General features: G+C 41.5%; 1 protein-coding gene and 1 pseudogene across 1 annotated transcript in view; one reads left to right on the forward strand and one right to left on the reverse strand.

Moving 5' to 3' along the window:
• Positions 1–14,993, reverse strand: part of tenm1 (teneurin transmembrane protein 1) — a 214,180-nt gene that overhangs the window by 75,889 nt on the left and 123,298 nt on the right. Inside the window, exons 8-12 of the mRNA XM_052458010.1 lie at positions 13,353–13,566; positions 12,569–12,670; positions 8,837–9,031; positions 5,571–5,771; positions 1,441–1,626 (exon numbers count right to left, since the gene is read on the reverse strand). Of these exons, the coding sequence (XP_052313970.1) occupies positions 1,441–1,626; positions 5,571–5,771; positions 8,837–9,031; positions 12,569–12,670; positions 13,353–13,566 (898 nt within the window). The remainder of the gene's footprint in view (positions 1–1,440; positions 1,627–5,570; positions 5,772–8,836; positions 9,032–12,568; positions 12,671–13,352; positions 13,567–14,993) is intronic.
• LOC118391818 (uncharacterized) lies at positions 9,921–9,973 on the forward strand (annotated as a pseudogene).

Consider the following 14,993-nt stretch of genomic DNA (forward strand, 5'->3'; position numbering starts at 1 on the left):
AAGAAAGAAAAAAGTGTTTGAGATTAGATTACTGAGCCTCAAAGATATATGCTAGCACCAGGGCACATGAAGAGATAATTACAGCCTATTAATGTGCCAGGAGCTAAGCTTTATGGTTTGATTCACACATCCACAGAGACACAGAGCCCATCTCCAATTCCCCATCTCTAAAGGCAAGAAGAAGGATTTCAAAGGAGTGTTTTCTTGCATTTCTGAAGTTTTCTGGTTCTTTTACAAAATGTGCTTTTCAGTCACTTGGCAAAACCCAATTCCATTAGTCCCAGATGACAAACTGCAGTGTTCTATCAAGGTGTATCCACATTAATTGAGTGCGTTCGAACTTGGTGAGCAAATTATTCAGTTGCAAGAGAAAGAAAAATGCCTCCACTCTAGGGAGGAGGGCATGGCTGATGGAAAATTTGCCTGGCGGCAACCAACCATTGTGACTGATATTTCATTCTCAAATAACGGCAATGAAGTGGATAAATTGTATAACTGACAGGCAGGGCACTGACATCACTTGAACCCCAGCCAGTGGTTCTAAGACACATGGTAACATGTGACCCTCCCTCTTAAGGTTTGGTACCAGTGTTTCATCTGTTCTCTTCTAGCAGATTGAGTGAAGGACCAGGCAAGAAGGACTCATGGGTTCCATCTGACAACTGCAAGTCTATATTATACAGCAGATGGATGATTGGCTGAGAATGGTCTGCTAAACTGCTACTGTATTTAACATGTGTGGTGATATGCACGCACATGGATTACATATTCGTTGATTTGTATCTGCAAAAATCAGTGGTTCACACAACTTTCATTAGTACAACAAAAAAAAAACATTAGTAAAGCGTGGCCCAGAATAAGACATTACGACCTCGGGACTATAACGTTCTCTCTGACATTTTTGTCAAACATTTGTTAGTCACATATAATTGATCTTCAGATGGTTCTTCATATGTCTGCGAAGTACATTTTGGATGAAGAAAACTAGAAAGTTCTATCTGCATAAACCCATTTGAACTTAGTGCTATAAGGCTCTATCTGCAATCCAATCACAAGACAAAACAAATACAGACGGAATGTCAATCTGGACTCAGCCATAAGGTTCTATCTGCGATGGCACCCCCTAAAGAAAAAGATTTACAAATGTCTCAGGATTTTGATATTCTGCACTTTAGGTACCGTTACGGTGTGGACCTTAATGGGTTATGCAAGAAGAATTCACTACAAAACTGTTCTGAGATTTTGATTCTCAATATCACAGAACTATGATTTACATATAGAATCTTATAGTCCCAATGCCACAACATGTTAAAACCTAGGTACAGTAAATCAGCCCCTATGCCCCTAAACAGAACAACAGCTACTAGAGTCACGTTACATGCTCTGTGTATTAACCTCTTGTGGTAGTGTCAGTCCGAGGGGGGCGGGGGCGAGACTCACCGATGCTGCAGTGTTCTCCCTCCCAGCCGGGGTGGCACTCACACTGTCCGTTCTTACACTGGCCATGTTCCTGGCAGTGGGGGTGGCAGGCCTGCAGGTCACAGCCTGGCCCCTCCCAGCCCTCCTCACACTGGCACTTCCCTCCCACACACACACTGTGGGCACTGCAGGGCACCGGACACACCTCTGCACACGGACAGAGAGAGAGACCGGCAGGGGTCTTACTGCACTTGGCAACAGACAGTACACCTCTACATTGGCCAGATGGACATGTCAAAGGTCAGCTGCATCATTGCTCCCAAAATACACGTGATCATTTCCTATGAATTAATTCAGGATCCTAGACTAATTTCTGCACTTATCTTGTCTTGCTAGTTCATCTAATATAACTAAAAAATGAATATTTTAAAAAGGAATATAATGAAAACCCATTACCATTTTTATTCTAATGGTATCTCTACTCTACATACTCATGATTTGAAACTTTAATTTTGAATAGGAATTGGAAAATGTTTGTTATAATACAGAACAGGCAATACTTTCTATGTAGAGTGCTGCAGGTGCAGTTATAATACATTCAATGCTTAAAGTTTTAGAGGTTTAATGGTATTCAATGAATAATTTCAGCAGAATATGGAGAGTACTGTCCATCCTATCAGCAAGTAGCCAATCAGCAGGGAGAAGAAAGAGCTGCTGGCGCAGAAAGGCCACTTATCCCCACACATGGAAAAGGCATTCCCATTTAAATATACATCATATTTAATCATGCCATAACAACTCAATTTGCATTTTATTAATCTCGATTTTTCTACCATTAAGCATATGACATTTAATCCATCTTCTATATGCATCTGCTTGCAATAGAATTTAACATGTTTTCCATCTAAAACTATTTAATAATAACGGTTGAATGTTGGCATTATCTTCAATGCCTTTATATTTCTGTTTTAAAAACCAAATACTGCACATTGAAATATATAATTCACTGTCTTACAGTGAGGTTACAGTATGTCTACTCCATAGTAATGAAATTGTCAGTGCAGTCACACACAGTCAACATTACAAGTAATTCTACATACACTTGAGTGAACATAAAATCAATTTTCACTTTTGGATAGAAAACCTGAACTTTGCTTTGGAAGGCTGGAAAAAAAGTGTGGGTTGAGTGAATGCCCAATTCTTTCATGGTTACGGAAACCGAGGCACCAAAATGCTCCAAGATTCAATTCATTGGAAAGTGAAATAGCCTCCACATGAGCTGTTTTCCCCTTTGGCCATCACTGAAAACACAATTGATAGGAAAAATAATGAAGAATGAGGGATTACTTTGCCTTTTGAGGAATGTCTTAATATGCAGCCCACCTCTCAGGTTTTTCACCCAACTTTAATAAAGGCTTGGCATGTAGCACTACTTGACTCAAGGAAGAGAACCATTAATAATATGAAGATGAGGAAAAATGTATATGACAGGCACCCTATATTCAAAAGGATGGATGCTTCCATAATATCGTTGGCACGGTTTCCATCCCTCTCCATAAGCGGGGACACCAGCAGTAGGGTGTGTGTTAGTGTGTTGTTGTGTTGTGTGGCAGCTATAGCAGCAGGCAGCTAATCTGTAAACCTGGCCCTGGGCTACTGAAGAATCTGATCTCCTTTGTGATCTGGCTGCTACATGAGATCTACATCTGTATCACTGGCTGAACAAAACAAAAACAACAACTTTCAGACAAAGATGACAAACTATACAAACGAATATCCAGCATCATCTCCCTTATGGAAAGAAAAATGCATGCATTTCACGTGAACATGTGAAGTGTTCCAAAAACACATGTTTTCATGTGATCACATGATCTTATGTGAAATGAATGTGAAAACATGAAACTACATATGTGAAACCATGTGATCACGTGAAGTATTCCAAAAACACATGTTTTCATGTGATCACATGATCTTATGTGAAATGAATGTGATAACATGAAACTACATATGTGAAACCATGTGATCACGTGAAGTATTCCAAAAACACATGTTTTCATGTGATCACATGATCTTATGTAAAATGAATGTGAAAACATGAAACTACATATGTGAAACCATGTGATCACGTGAAGTATTCCAAAAACACATGTTTTCATGTGATCACATGATCTTATGTGAAATGAATGTGAAAACATGAAACTACTTATATGAAACCATGTGATCACGTGAAGTATTCCAAAATGACATGTTTTCACATGAAATGTCATGATTTTCTTTGAGGCTCACAGCTTCTCTGAGACGTTCCTACAACCACTGTGTCAACGCTGTTTGCTATCAGTAAGAACCATAGTCATTGGTGGCAACCCTCATTATCAATGTCCTCTGACTCAAACAAATGAATTCAACATTTCAGTAAGAGAGCTGTTTACCACGTATTCAACAAGAGACAGACTGAAATTAAATGCAAAGACATTTTCTACTTTTTCAAGTGTCGCAGTGTACTAACAAGTGAGTGCAGTGAAGATAACTTTAATTTGTTCTGTATAAACAGCCAGAAAGGTGACCTAAATTCAAATACGAAAAGCTGATGAACAGATAACACCAACAGTATGCTAAAAATAACAGATTAAAATTGTACAAATGAGCATATCTCGGGATGAATCCTAACCATGGCATTATTGTTCCCTGGAGGAGGCATATTAAAAAAGGAAGAATTTATAAACTAGCATTAGTATGCATCAATTTCATGACTCCCACCAAAAGATATGAAAGTATTGATAAAGAAACAAGAAGTGGCTTAGATGGTAGCCATGGTGTGTAGTCCAATTTACACACAGCATGTCAGAGAAATGATTGCTCAGTTGTCTGATAGACTGCTGGGTGTGTGAAGTTCTGCTTCTGCTAGGAGCTGGCAGATTACAAGCAGAAAAACACATTGGCCAGGGTCTGTGTCACTCAGTCAAAGGTAAGACCAAAAGTTAGCGTCATGTCCAGAAAACGTCATCTAAATCACAGCCAGACAGAAACCAACAGTAGCGGCTTGACTACATTTAAACCTTTTATGGGAGGTTAAGGATGTGATTCATCTCCAAAGGTTCCCCTCTAAGAGTCTGGGAATGGACTTTCCAACTCCGTTCACAAGTCACTACAGCCCTTTCTAAGGGAATTGTTTATGTGCGGTAAGAGTCTGAAAGCACTGTATTCAAGGGTGTGTATCTGTATGTAGGAATAACCACACAGTATATCGATAGAGACATTTGTATATATTCATATATGACTCTGCATGTACGTAAGTTGTGTGTACACTACCATTCAAAAGTTTGGGGTCACTTAGAAATGTTCTTGTTTTTGAAAGAAAAGCACATTCTTTGTCCATTAAAATAACATCAAATTGATTAGAAATATAGTGTAGACATTGTTAATGTTGTAAATTACTATTGTAGCTGGAAACAGATGATTTTTAATGGAATATCTACATAGGTGTACAGAGGCCCATTATCAACAACCATCACTCCTGTGTTCCATCACTCCTGTCCTCTTGCTCAGTTGTGCACTGGGGTCTCCCACTCGTTTCTCTATTCTGGTTAGAGACAGTTTTCGCTGTTCTGTGAAGGGAGTAGTAAACAGCTTTGTACGAGATCTTCAGTTTCTTGGCAATTTCTCGCATGGAATAGCCTTAATTTCTCAGAACAAGAATAGACTGACGAGTTTCGGGAAGAAAGTTATTTGTTTCTGGCCATTTTGTGCCTGTAATCGAACCCACAAATGCTGATGCTCCAGATACTCAACTAGTCTAAAGAAGGCCAGTTTCATTGCTTCTTTAATCAGGACAACAGTTGTCAGCTGTGCTAACATAATTGGGTTTTCTAATGATCAATTAGCCCTTTAAAATGATAAACTTGGATTAGCTAACACAAAGTGCCATTGGAACACAGGAGTGAATGTTGCTGATAATGGGCCTCAGTACGCCTATGGAGATATTCCATTAAAAATCTGCCGTTTCCAGCTACAATAGTCTTTTACAACATAAACAATGTCTACACTGTATTTCTGATCGATTTGATGTTATTTTAATGGACAAAAAAACAAGGACATTTCCAAGTGACCATAAACTTTTGAACAGTAGTGTACGTCATGGTTCTTGTACTCACCGGTGGAGCAGTCGGAGCCTGTCCAGCTGGAATCACAGGTACAGGTGCCAGAATCTGGCAGGTAGTTCCCATGGCCTGAACACTGCTCCTGGCACGCTGGCAGGGGACTCTCACAGTCTGGGCCTCCCCACCCCGGAGAACAAAGGCACTCCCCCTTCACACAAACACCATGGCCAGAACACTGAGGGTCCAGGCAGTCCACTGGCCATGCATAAAAAGGGAAGTGAGAGAGAGAGGGGGTAGATGGAGGGAGCATGATAGAGTGAAAAAGAGAGCAGGAGAGAGTAGCGATAGATAAAGAGTAAATATTTCACATCCCTCCCTGAACATCTGTATATTGTTTGAATAATTGTTTCTTCTGGATTTCCTTTCTTCTATGAGTAGGCACTGACACGAAACATCCCCATCACATCTTTCCTCTAAGGATAGATTCTGACATAAAACATCCTATTCATACCATTCTTCTATGGGTAGGTACTGACACAAAACATCCCCATCACACCTTTCCTCTATGGGTAGGGACACAAAACATCCCCATCACACCTTTCCTCTATGGGTAGGTGGGGTAGGTACTGACACAAAACATCCCCATAACACCTTTCCTCTATGGGTAGGTAGGGTAGGTACTGACACAAAACATCCCCATCACACCTTTCCTCTATGGGTAGGCAGGGTAGGTACTGCCACAAAACATTCCCGTCACACCTTCCTATATTGGTAGGTACAGACACAAAACATCCCCATCACAACTTTCCTCCATGGGTAGGGTCACAAAACATCCCTCTCACACCTTTTGTCTATAGGTAGGGTCACAAAATATCCCCCTCACACCTTTTGTCTATGGGTAGGGTCTGAAACAAAACATTCCCTCACAACTTTCCTCTATGGGTAGGTAGGATAGGTACTGCCACAAAACATTCCCGTCACACCTTCCTATATTGGTAGGTACAGACACAAAACATGTCCATCACACCATTCCTCTATGGGTAGGTTCTGACACAAAACACCTCCGTCACACCTTTCCTATGGGTAGTTACTGACACAAAACATCCCCATCACACCTTTCTTCTATGGGTAGATTCTGACACAAAACATCCCTGTCACACCTTTCCTTTAAGGGTAGGTCCTGACACAAAACATCCCCATCACACTTTTCCTCTACAAGTAGGACATGACACAAAACATCCTAGTCACACTTTTACTCTTTGGGTAGGTTCTGACACAAAACATCCCCATCACACCTTTCCTCTATGGGTAGGTTATGACACAAAACATCCCCATCACACCTTTCCTCATGGGTAGGTGCTGACACAAAATATCCTAGTCACACCTTCCCTCTATGGGTAGGTTATGACACAAAACATCCCCATTACACCTTTCCTCTATGGGTAGGTGGATAGATCCTGACACAAAACATCCCCATCACACCTTTCCTCTATGGGTAGGTACTGACACAAAACATCCCCGTCACACCTTTCCTCTATGGGTAGGTCCTGACACAAAACATCCCCATCACACCTTTCCTCTATGGGTAGGTGGATAGATCCTGACACAAAACATCCCCATCACACCTTTCCTCTATGGGTAGTTTCTGACACAAAACATCCCCATCACACCTTTCCTCTATGGGTAGTTTCTGACACAAAACATCCCTGTCACACCTTTCCTCTATGGGTAGATCATGACACAAAACATCCCCCGCACACCTTTCATCTATGGGTAGGTACTGACACAAAACATCCCCGTCACACCTTTCCTCTATGGGTAGATCATGACACAAAACATCCCCCGCACACCTTTCATCTATGGGTAGGTACTGACACAAAAAATCCCCATCACACCTTTCCTCTATGGGTAGGTACTACACACTGAAGAAGGCTGCAAAGCTGAAACCTCTGTGTCTGCTATCCCCAATGCAGTGAAAATAATAATAAAAAAATAAAAAGTAAAGTAAGCTTTATGTGACATCTTTTTCAGAGCAGACCCATCACACATTTTGTTTGTCTAGGTACTGACACAGAACATCCCCATCACACCTTTCCTCTATGGGTAGGTACAGACACAGAACATCCCCATCACACCTTTCCTCTATGGGTAGGTACTGACACAGAAAATCCCCATCACACCTTTCCTCTACGGGTAGGTCCTGACACAAAACATCCCCATCACACCTTTCCTCTACGGGTAGGTCCTGACACAAAACATCCCCATCACACCTTTCCTCTATGGGTAGGTACTGACACAGAAAATCCCCATCACACCTTTCCTCTACGGGTAGGTCCTGACACAAAACATCCCCATCACACCTTTCCTCTATGGGTAGGTCCTGACACAAAACATCCCCATCACATCTAGCTGATTTAACACATTGTCTGTGTACTTCTGTGGTGTGTATTCTAACAGTGTCACTGCAACCTTTCGAGAACATTGTGTCCAAGCAGTGAATGGTTTATTACTGAGAACCCATCGCACCGTGAGCAAAACATGTCCATCCACAAAAAATAACATTGAAACCTCTGCAGCTTTCACACATGATTCTCATAGACTGAACAACAAACAGCTTCAATCCATGTCTGAAGCTAATTGATCACATTTAGTTGTGATACACTTCAGAACAACCCCACCCCCCCAACTAATGCACACTACAAAAAAGAAAAAAGAAAAATCTATGCAGTGTTAACCACAGTAATTACCACAATGCTTGCAGGCTAGATCCTAGTCACAGGCTCATTGACTCAAGGTTATTCTCTAGCATGGATATCTCAGACAAAGCCAATAATTACCACTGGGTACAACTACCTTAGGACAATCAATTGATTTGGCTGCTTCATGTATAAGCATTCCTCATGACGTGCGTGAAAAGCGGGGAGTGGCTATGTGTGTGTGTAGAGGATAATCTATTGGATCAATCTGTTTTTGCACACAAAAACTCTCTCCATAATTAAAATGATGTGAGAGGAGGATACTGGATGTATTGTTGCTGTGGTTAAATAGTAATCAGACAATCTATCAGACAGTTTGGTGTGTGTCTAAAACCCAACAACAAACAGAATACTGGTTTGGTTAGTGGCTAAGAGCCCTGAACTAACAACGAGTGGCTTTTCCGGTAAAAAAAAAGTATGTGGCATGCTTCTGTTGTTGCACTCTTGGATAAGGGATGCAACAAACCAAACCCCCTTGGCTAGGCTAAATGCAGCTGTATCCTATGTCTATCCCTATTCCTGTGTAAATAGTGATAATGATTATTATTAGAATAGGACCCTTGCCTTGTTCACAGTTGTTGCCCTTATAGGCAGGGCTGCACATACAGATGCCATTGACACAGGTGCCGTGGTTGGAGCAGGTGGGATCGATGCACTGGTCCTCCTGGATGTCACACTCTGGGCCCTTCCAGCCCGGGTGACACTGGCAGTAACCTTTCTCATAATCTCCATTGCCACTGCACAGGACAGGACAGGAGTCTGGAAGAAAAAAGACAGTACAGCAGCCCTTTAGAAATACTGTGGTGGAAAGAAAATACTTTGGTTTGTTATCATTCAAAACCTTAACTAAAAACTGGTTGTTATCCAAGATGTGAATTGTGAAGCTGTTTGTTTCATTCCAGCCCTAGAAGGTACTAGTCAGCTCTCACCCTGAGACCCCAGTGGCGATCTCCCCATGAGCCATATACCAGTTTTAACCAGGTTTCACCCATCACCAATATCTCCCTAATAAGCATGCAGCTGAAGTCACCTAATCCTCTCCCCTGATGGTAGTGCTTTAAGTACTCTCCCCTCCGCTGGGCGCAGGCCACACACCCCTACTCAAACCCTCTTCCTGTGAAATCCACCTAATCTTTCAAGCATTTCAATTTTTCTTAAGTGGCACCTGAGTTAAACTCCAGTAGCTGCGGCATGGCGCTGCAGCATCGGTATCTCCCTCCAACACCCCCCTCTATTCCCCAAGGCCCCTCTGTACACCAACCACATGAAAACATAATACAGTTTACTATAGAATTCTGTAGTATACTGTATTATTCCGTTCCCTCGATCATGTGCAGTACTTACTATACAATGTTGTACAGTATTATACTGTAGAATACTATAGTAAATACTACAGTATTATTCAACCAAAAAACACTTCAGTAAACACTACAGTAATGTCCGCAAAAACACCACACTATACTACAATATTTCATTTGCATTTACCCTGCTCATTCCCCTCCCCATATACTAATTTGTGCCACCCATAAGTGAGAAACCTATACGCTAAGTATCGACCAGATATTATGTTCCCTTCAAGTTATAGAAAAGAGCAGAAGCTCTGAACTATCTGTTCAGAACCCAGTTCTATCTACCTACAGGTTATGGAAAATGTGCTCTTTTATTATTTCTCCAGTAGGTTTCCTCAAGAAGAAAGCCTCCACTTCCATGTTAAAGATAATACAACAAAAACACTATAGTAAATACTACAGTAATGCTTGACAAAATACCACAGTATATTACAGTCTGCAAAACCACTACAGTAAATACTAATGTATACTACAATTTGTAAAAACACTACATTAATTGCTATAGTATAGATTTTATTTTACTACAGTATTTATACTATCGTTAACTGTAAATACCACAGTATATTACAGTAAATATTCCAGAATTCACTTAAAGTCCGCAAAAACACTACAGTGAATAATATAGTATTTATACCATAGTATACTATAGTATTTTTCCATGTGGGAATTCAGCGCCTTACCATGAAAATGGATATTTACAAAATGAGGAAGAACGGAACCTCAGAGTCTCAGAGGCTGCAGCATGGAGACTAATGGTACACATCAGAGCAGAACGTACAGTGCTGTATAGATTCAATAGAGATGTTCACATGGCAAAAGGATCAGCGTAACGTCAATGGGACAGTTGTAAATCATGCAGTGCGTTATATCAAGATCGCAGATTTTAGAGTAACAACAAATGTCGGTACATAGAAGTGTCTTATATCGGCTGAAAACTTCCATTCTTGTTATTATAACTGCACTGTCCAAATTACAGTATCTACTACTGCGATAAAATGCCATGCTATTATTTAATGTGAGCTCCTAACAACAAAACACTATTTCAATGCGATAGGTTTGTAAAATTCACCTCTGAAGGTGAAATGTGTACTTACATTCTGAAATCTTGCCCTGATTTATCATCCAAAGGGGCCCAGAGATAACATGAAGTGTCGTTTGCTTATAAAAATGTCATTTTTCATATCCTAAAAAGGTCCATATAGCACATGCGATCGATTTTGTATTTCCACTGATTTGCAAAGAAAGGAATCTGTGAAAATCTCAACCTAAACGTTGTTTGAACGAGTCAAATCACATTCATATGTATTCCTCGGAGATCCTAGAAGGTAACAAGACTTAACTATTTAATTAGAGGTGTAGTATATCCTATAGGACACCATATTTGGTCAGAGAGCGACACCGATGATGCAGGTGGCCATCAATTGAAGGACTGTATCTTTGTCAAATAAGCACCAATCGGGAGTCAAACAAAGCTAGCTAGATAGCCAATGAGCCGGGCTTTACGGGAGTATCCGGAAACCCCGTCTCGGTCGCAAAATGTAGGCGCTAACCTTTTGCGACAGCATGCCTTTTCCTTTGGACACAACGTATAAGAATATTCAGAGTTATGAAGTTATGAAAACTGGTTGTTGAACTTATAATATGGCTACTAATACTTGGAACACTAAATCAAAGTCCAAGTATACAGATTTGACGATAGTCTTGCAGAACAATGGAAAATGAATGTGAATGTCTCATTCACGATTTGCCCAAATGTACATGGGGACTTGACACTAAAAGTATTGTTGTTCACTAATTTTTCAAGTTATCCATCTGAAACATTGCACATACACTGCTGCCATCTCGTGGACACTATCGAAATTACAACCAGAGTGATGGCTATAACTATGACCTTTCTCGTGCATTTCAAAGATGGTGGTAGAAAACGACTGGTTGTTTATTTTTTTGTATTTTCTTCTACCAGATCTATTGTGTTATATTCTCCTACATTCAATTCACATTTCCACAAACTTCAAAATAAATCCCTTCAAATGGTACCAAGAATATCCATATCCTTGCTTAAGGGCCTGAGCTACAGGCAGTTAGATTTGGGTATGTCATTTAGGTGAAAATTGAAAAAAAGGGTGCTATCCCTAAGAAGTTTTAACCCTTTGGTGTGTAGCCTAAACACTACTCAAATCACTAACATGCTGCATTCCTATGCTATATTCCTAGTCTACAAGTATAGGCACTCAGTCATAGTGAACAATTTTCCAGAATGTCTTTGAAACCTGCAGAGCTACGTGAGAGAACATTGCTCCATTCTCCCATTATCCCCTTCTCTCTTCTGCCAGGATCTCTCATCCCTCCAGTCTGTCAGGCTGTTTATGGACAGTTACAGTGTGGAAGCTGCCTTTCAGACCCTGGCCTGTCCATTAGTCTCCATAATATGTCCCAGTTCCACACTGGGAACAGTAATAGACACATTATGCTCGCTACAGTGGCTCCCTGACCTCAGATCTAGGCAGAGACAGATTAAGGCATCCGTCCAGAGCGGGTTGGCCTGGGCAGAGAGAGACCTCACTGACCACAAAGTGGATCTGAAAGCCCCACTTCCGCTTGCTATCCTCATTTAATGCAAAGATTGTAAACAATCCTCAAAGACAATCAAAATACTCCCAGTCAGAGTGACTTTTGGCATTGATAATATTGGTAGTATCCACTACGAAGCACCAGGTTTAATACAAAAAGTAGCCATTGTTATTTGACTATTTAGACTTTACTCTGCGGATTAATTTGATACTGGTAGATTTCCAGAATAAAACATATATATGATGGTCTATCTGACCAAAATCTCAATTTCAACCCAATATTATGTGAGCTTTCATTATGCACAAAAATGAAATTTAAATTTGTATGAATTCATTGGAAGATCCCACATATCTCAGAGGTGCTTAACTTAATATACCTTTTGAGCAGTCTGGTCCCAGGAAACCGCTGAAGCAGTGGCAGTGACCTGCCACACATTCCCCGTTCTCCTTACAGTTGGTGGAGCAGCCGTCCATGGTTTCTACAGACAGAGAAAGTGGTAAACAACACAACCGTCCATGGGCTAGACAGAAACACCTAGGAGAAAAAGGTGCCAAACTCAGGGTATAATGAACACTTTTACTTTGTGCATCCATTGAGACATATAATAATCTAACATGTTGCATTGTTTACAATAAGGTAACAGATATATGAGCATGAAGACAAAGGAAACTGACATGTACAGAACTACCCAGTACCATTTCTTTGCACTGGCTTTCAGACAACAATTCGTTTTAAAAGACAGCAAAATCATTTCCAGGAGAGGCTGGAAAGAGAGAGCATTAGAAGAAATACATTGGCTCATCTCTCAGCAGAGGCTTACAGATGGGTGACAAAAGGTCAGTCAATTAGGGATGACAGACTTTGCAGCACCTTGCAACGAGCAAAAGAACTCAGCTGTTTTGATGTTAAAATGGCAGCCTGTTTCACACAATTCTTTTGGTGCAGAGAAAGAACTTAACAAAACATGTTTTTTTTGTCTATTTGCAGCTATTGTATGAATGTTACAATTGCTTTGCTTTTTGAGTGCTTTTGTAACCACATTTTGTCTTATAAGACTTCATTACTGCTCACGAATATGATTGCATGGTGCATCAATGTTCATTAGTAACTGACACTGTGGAGCACCTATTCTACTTTTTACACCAATAGGAGCCAATTACCGATGGCAGTGCTGAGAACAAGAACTTGTTCCATTTTCTTTCCATCGTTGTAGAAAGCCAGGTACCAGGTTCCAGCGTCCATGTACTCTATGAAGCCCATCTCCTGGAGGGAGGCCAGGATCAGGTTCCTGGGAGAGGCGTTGGAATCCTCCGCCACCGTCTGAACCTCCTGTCTGATCAGCTGTTTCCCATCCAGGAGCTTGACAAAGTCAAACTGCAGGAGAAAAAGAAAACAATCAGATTAAAAATGAGGCAAAGGTTTGGAAGTCAAAAGCTGGGACATCACAAGCTCCTGGTTGGGTGTACTGACATGCCCTTGCTGACATCGTGTATCAGGGTTCCTCCAACATCACAGCTCGGATATCTATCTCTGGGAACAGGCCAAAACATGAAATCATCATGCGCTGTATCATATCCTGTCATCCATCTTAAAATAACTTGAACTTAACCATATACAAAGCTCCCGAGCCACCTTTTGACTTTGCCCTTGATGCGCTTAATAAGGAGACAGGCCCCCATGCTGCACTGCTGGATTACCAGATGAATAGGATATGACAGTAGCCCTGGGTGGGATGCAGTGCCTTAGCTGCACCAGTGTCACTCATGTTTGTGTGTGCTCTTGGAGATAAGCCGAGACCAGGGCTGGTATTACGCTGCTGTCGGCTGTTGACTGCATGCAGCAAAGCCTCTCCGTCTACTGGGCTCAGAGGGACGTCTGTCTTCACCCCTCCACCCGTCCTAAATAATAAACCCAGGGCTGGGTGAGGCCAGGTCCCAAACTCCAATGACATGCCCCCAGGCCTCAGAATCATTCTACGACTCAGGTTCTTCTTATGAGAAACAAATGCTCCCCTACGGAACAACAGCAAAACGATGTTTGTAATTCAGTAGAACCGCTGGGGCACAGTAGCCATCGGGCCCCTGCATTTCAAATCATCAGCGATGCAAAGCAGCAGAGGAGGGATCACAGCCCCTCCATAATTCACTTTCAGCCGGGGATCAGCACATGATGTCACACTGAAGCGGAAATGGCCACTGTCTTTTCCGTACAATCCCCTCGGCGCCAATAGTGACAAAATCTCATTGGAAGAAAAAAAAAAGTCTGAACTGTGCGTGCCGCCCAGGGGACTGACTCAGATTAATGACTAAAACATCCTATTAGGATTCATCATGCGGAAGCCTGCTGGGTTTACTGGGGCCGGTGAAACAGCTTTGTGACAGATGAGTCACTTGTGTGCAGGTCTCACCGTGACCCTGAGTGCTCAGCCCCGTGACCTGCTGGGTATTCTATCAGCAGATGTAATGAGGGCCGGTCCGGAGGAACATATGCGTGACTGCATGCAGGGGCCAAAAACTGAACTGGGATCAACCGAATCAGCCGACCTGGCTGACAGAGACATCTAATGATGGTGTGGGATTCGTCAGCCCCACTCAGACAGGACTTGAATATGGTCCAACATACAGTTAGCTGGCTATATGCCAAGTGTGATTACTATAATGATTATGAGCATCCTTATGGAACAAAAAGGATGTCTATGTTTAAAAGGAACCTTTCAATTAGCATTAATTCATTGTTTGTCTGTATCCATGCACCTACATATGCAAATTAGTATGCAAAATAGACAGAAATAAGGAGGCTTT

The sequence above is a fragment of the Oncorhynchus keta genome, chromosome 12 (assembly GCF_023373465.1).
Source record: "Oncorhynchus keta strain PuntledgeMale-10-30-2019 chromosome 12, Oket_V2, whole genome shotgun sequence".
NCBI lineage: Eukaryota > Metazoa > Chordata > Actinopteri > Salmoniformes > Salmonidae > Oncorhynchus > Oncorhynchus keta.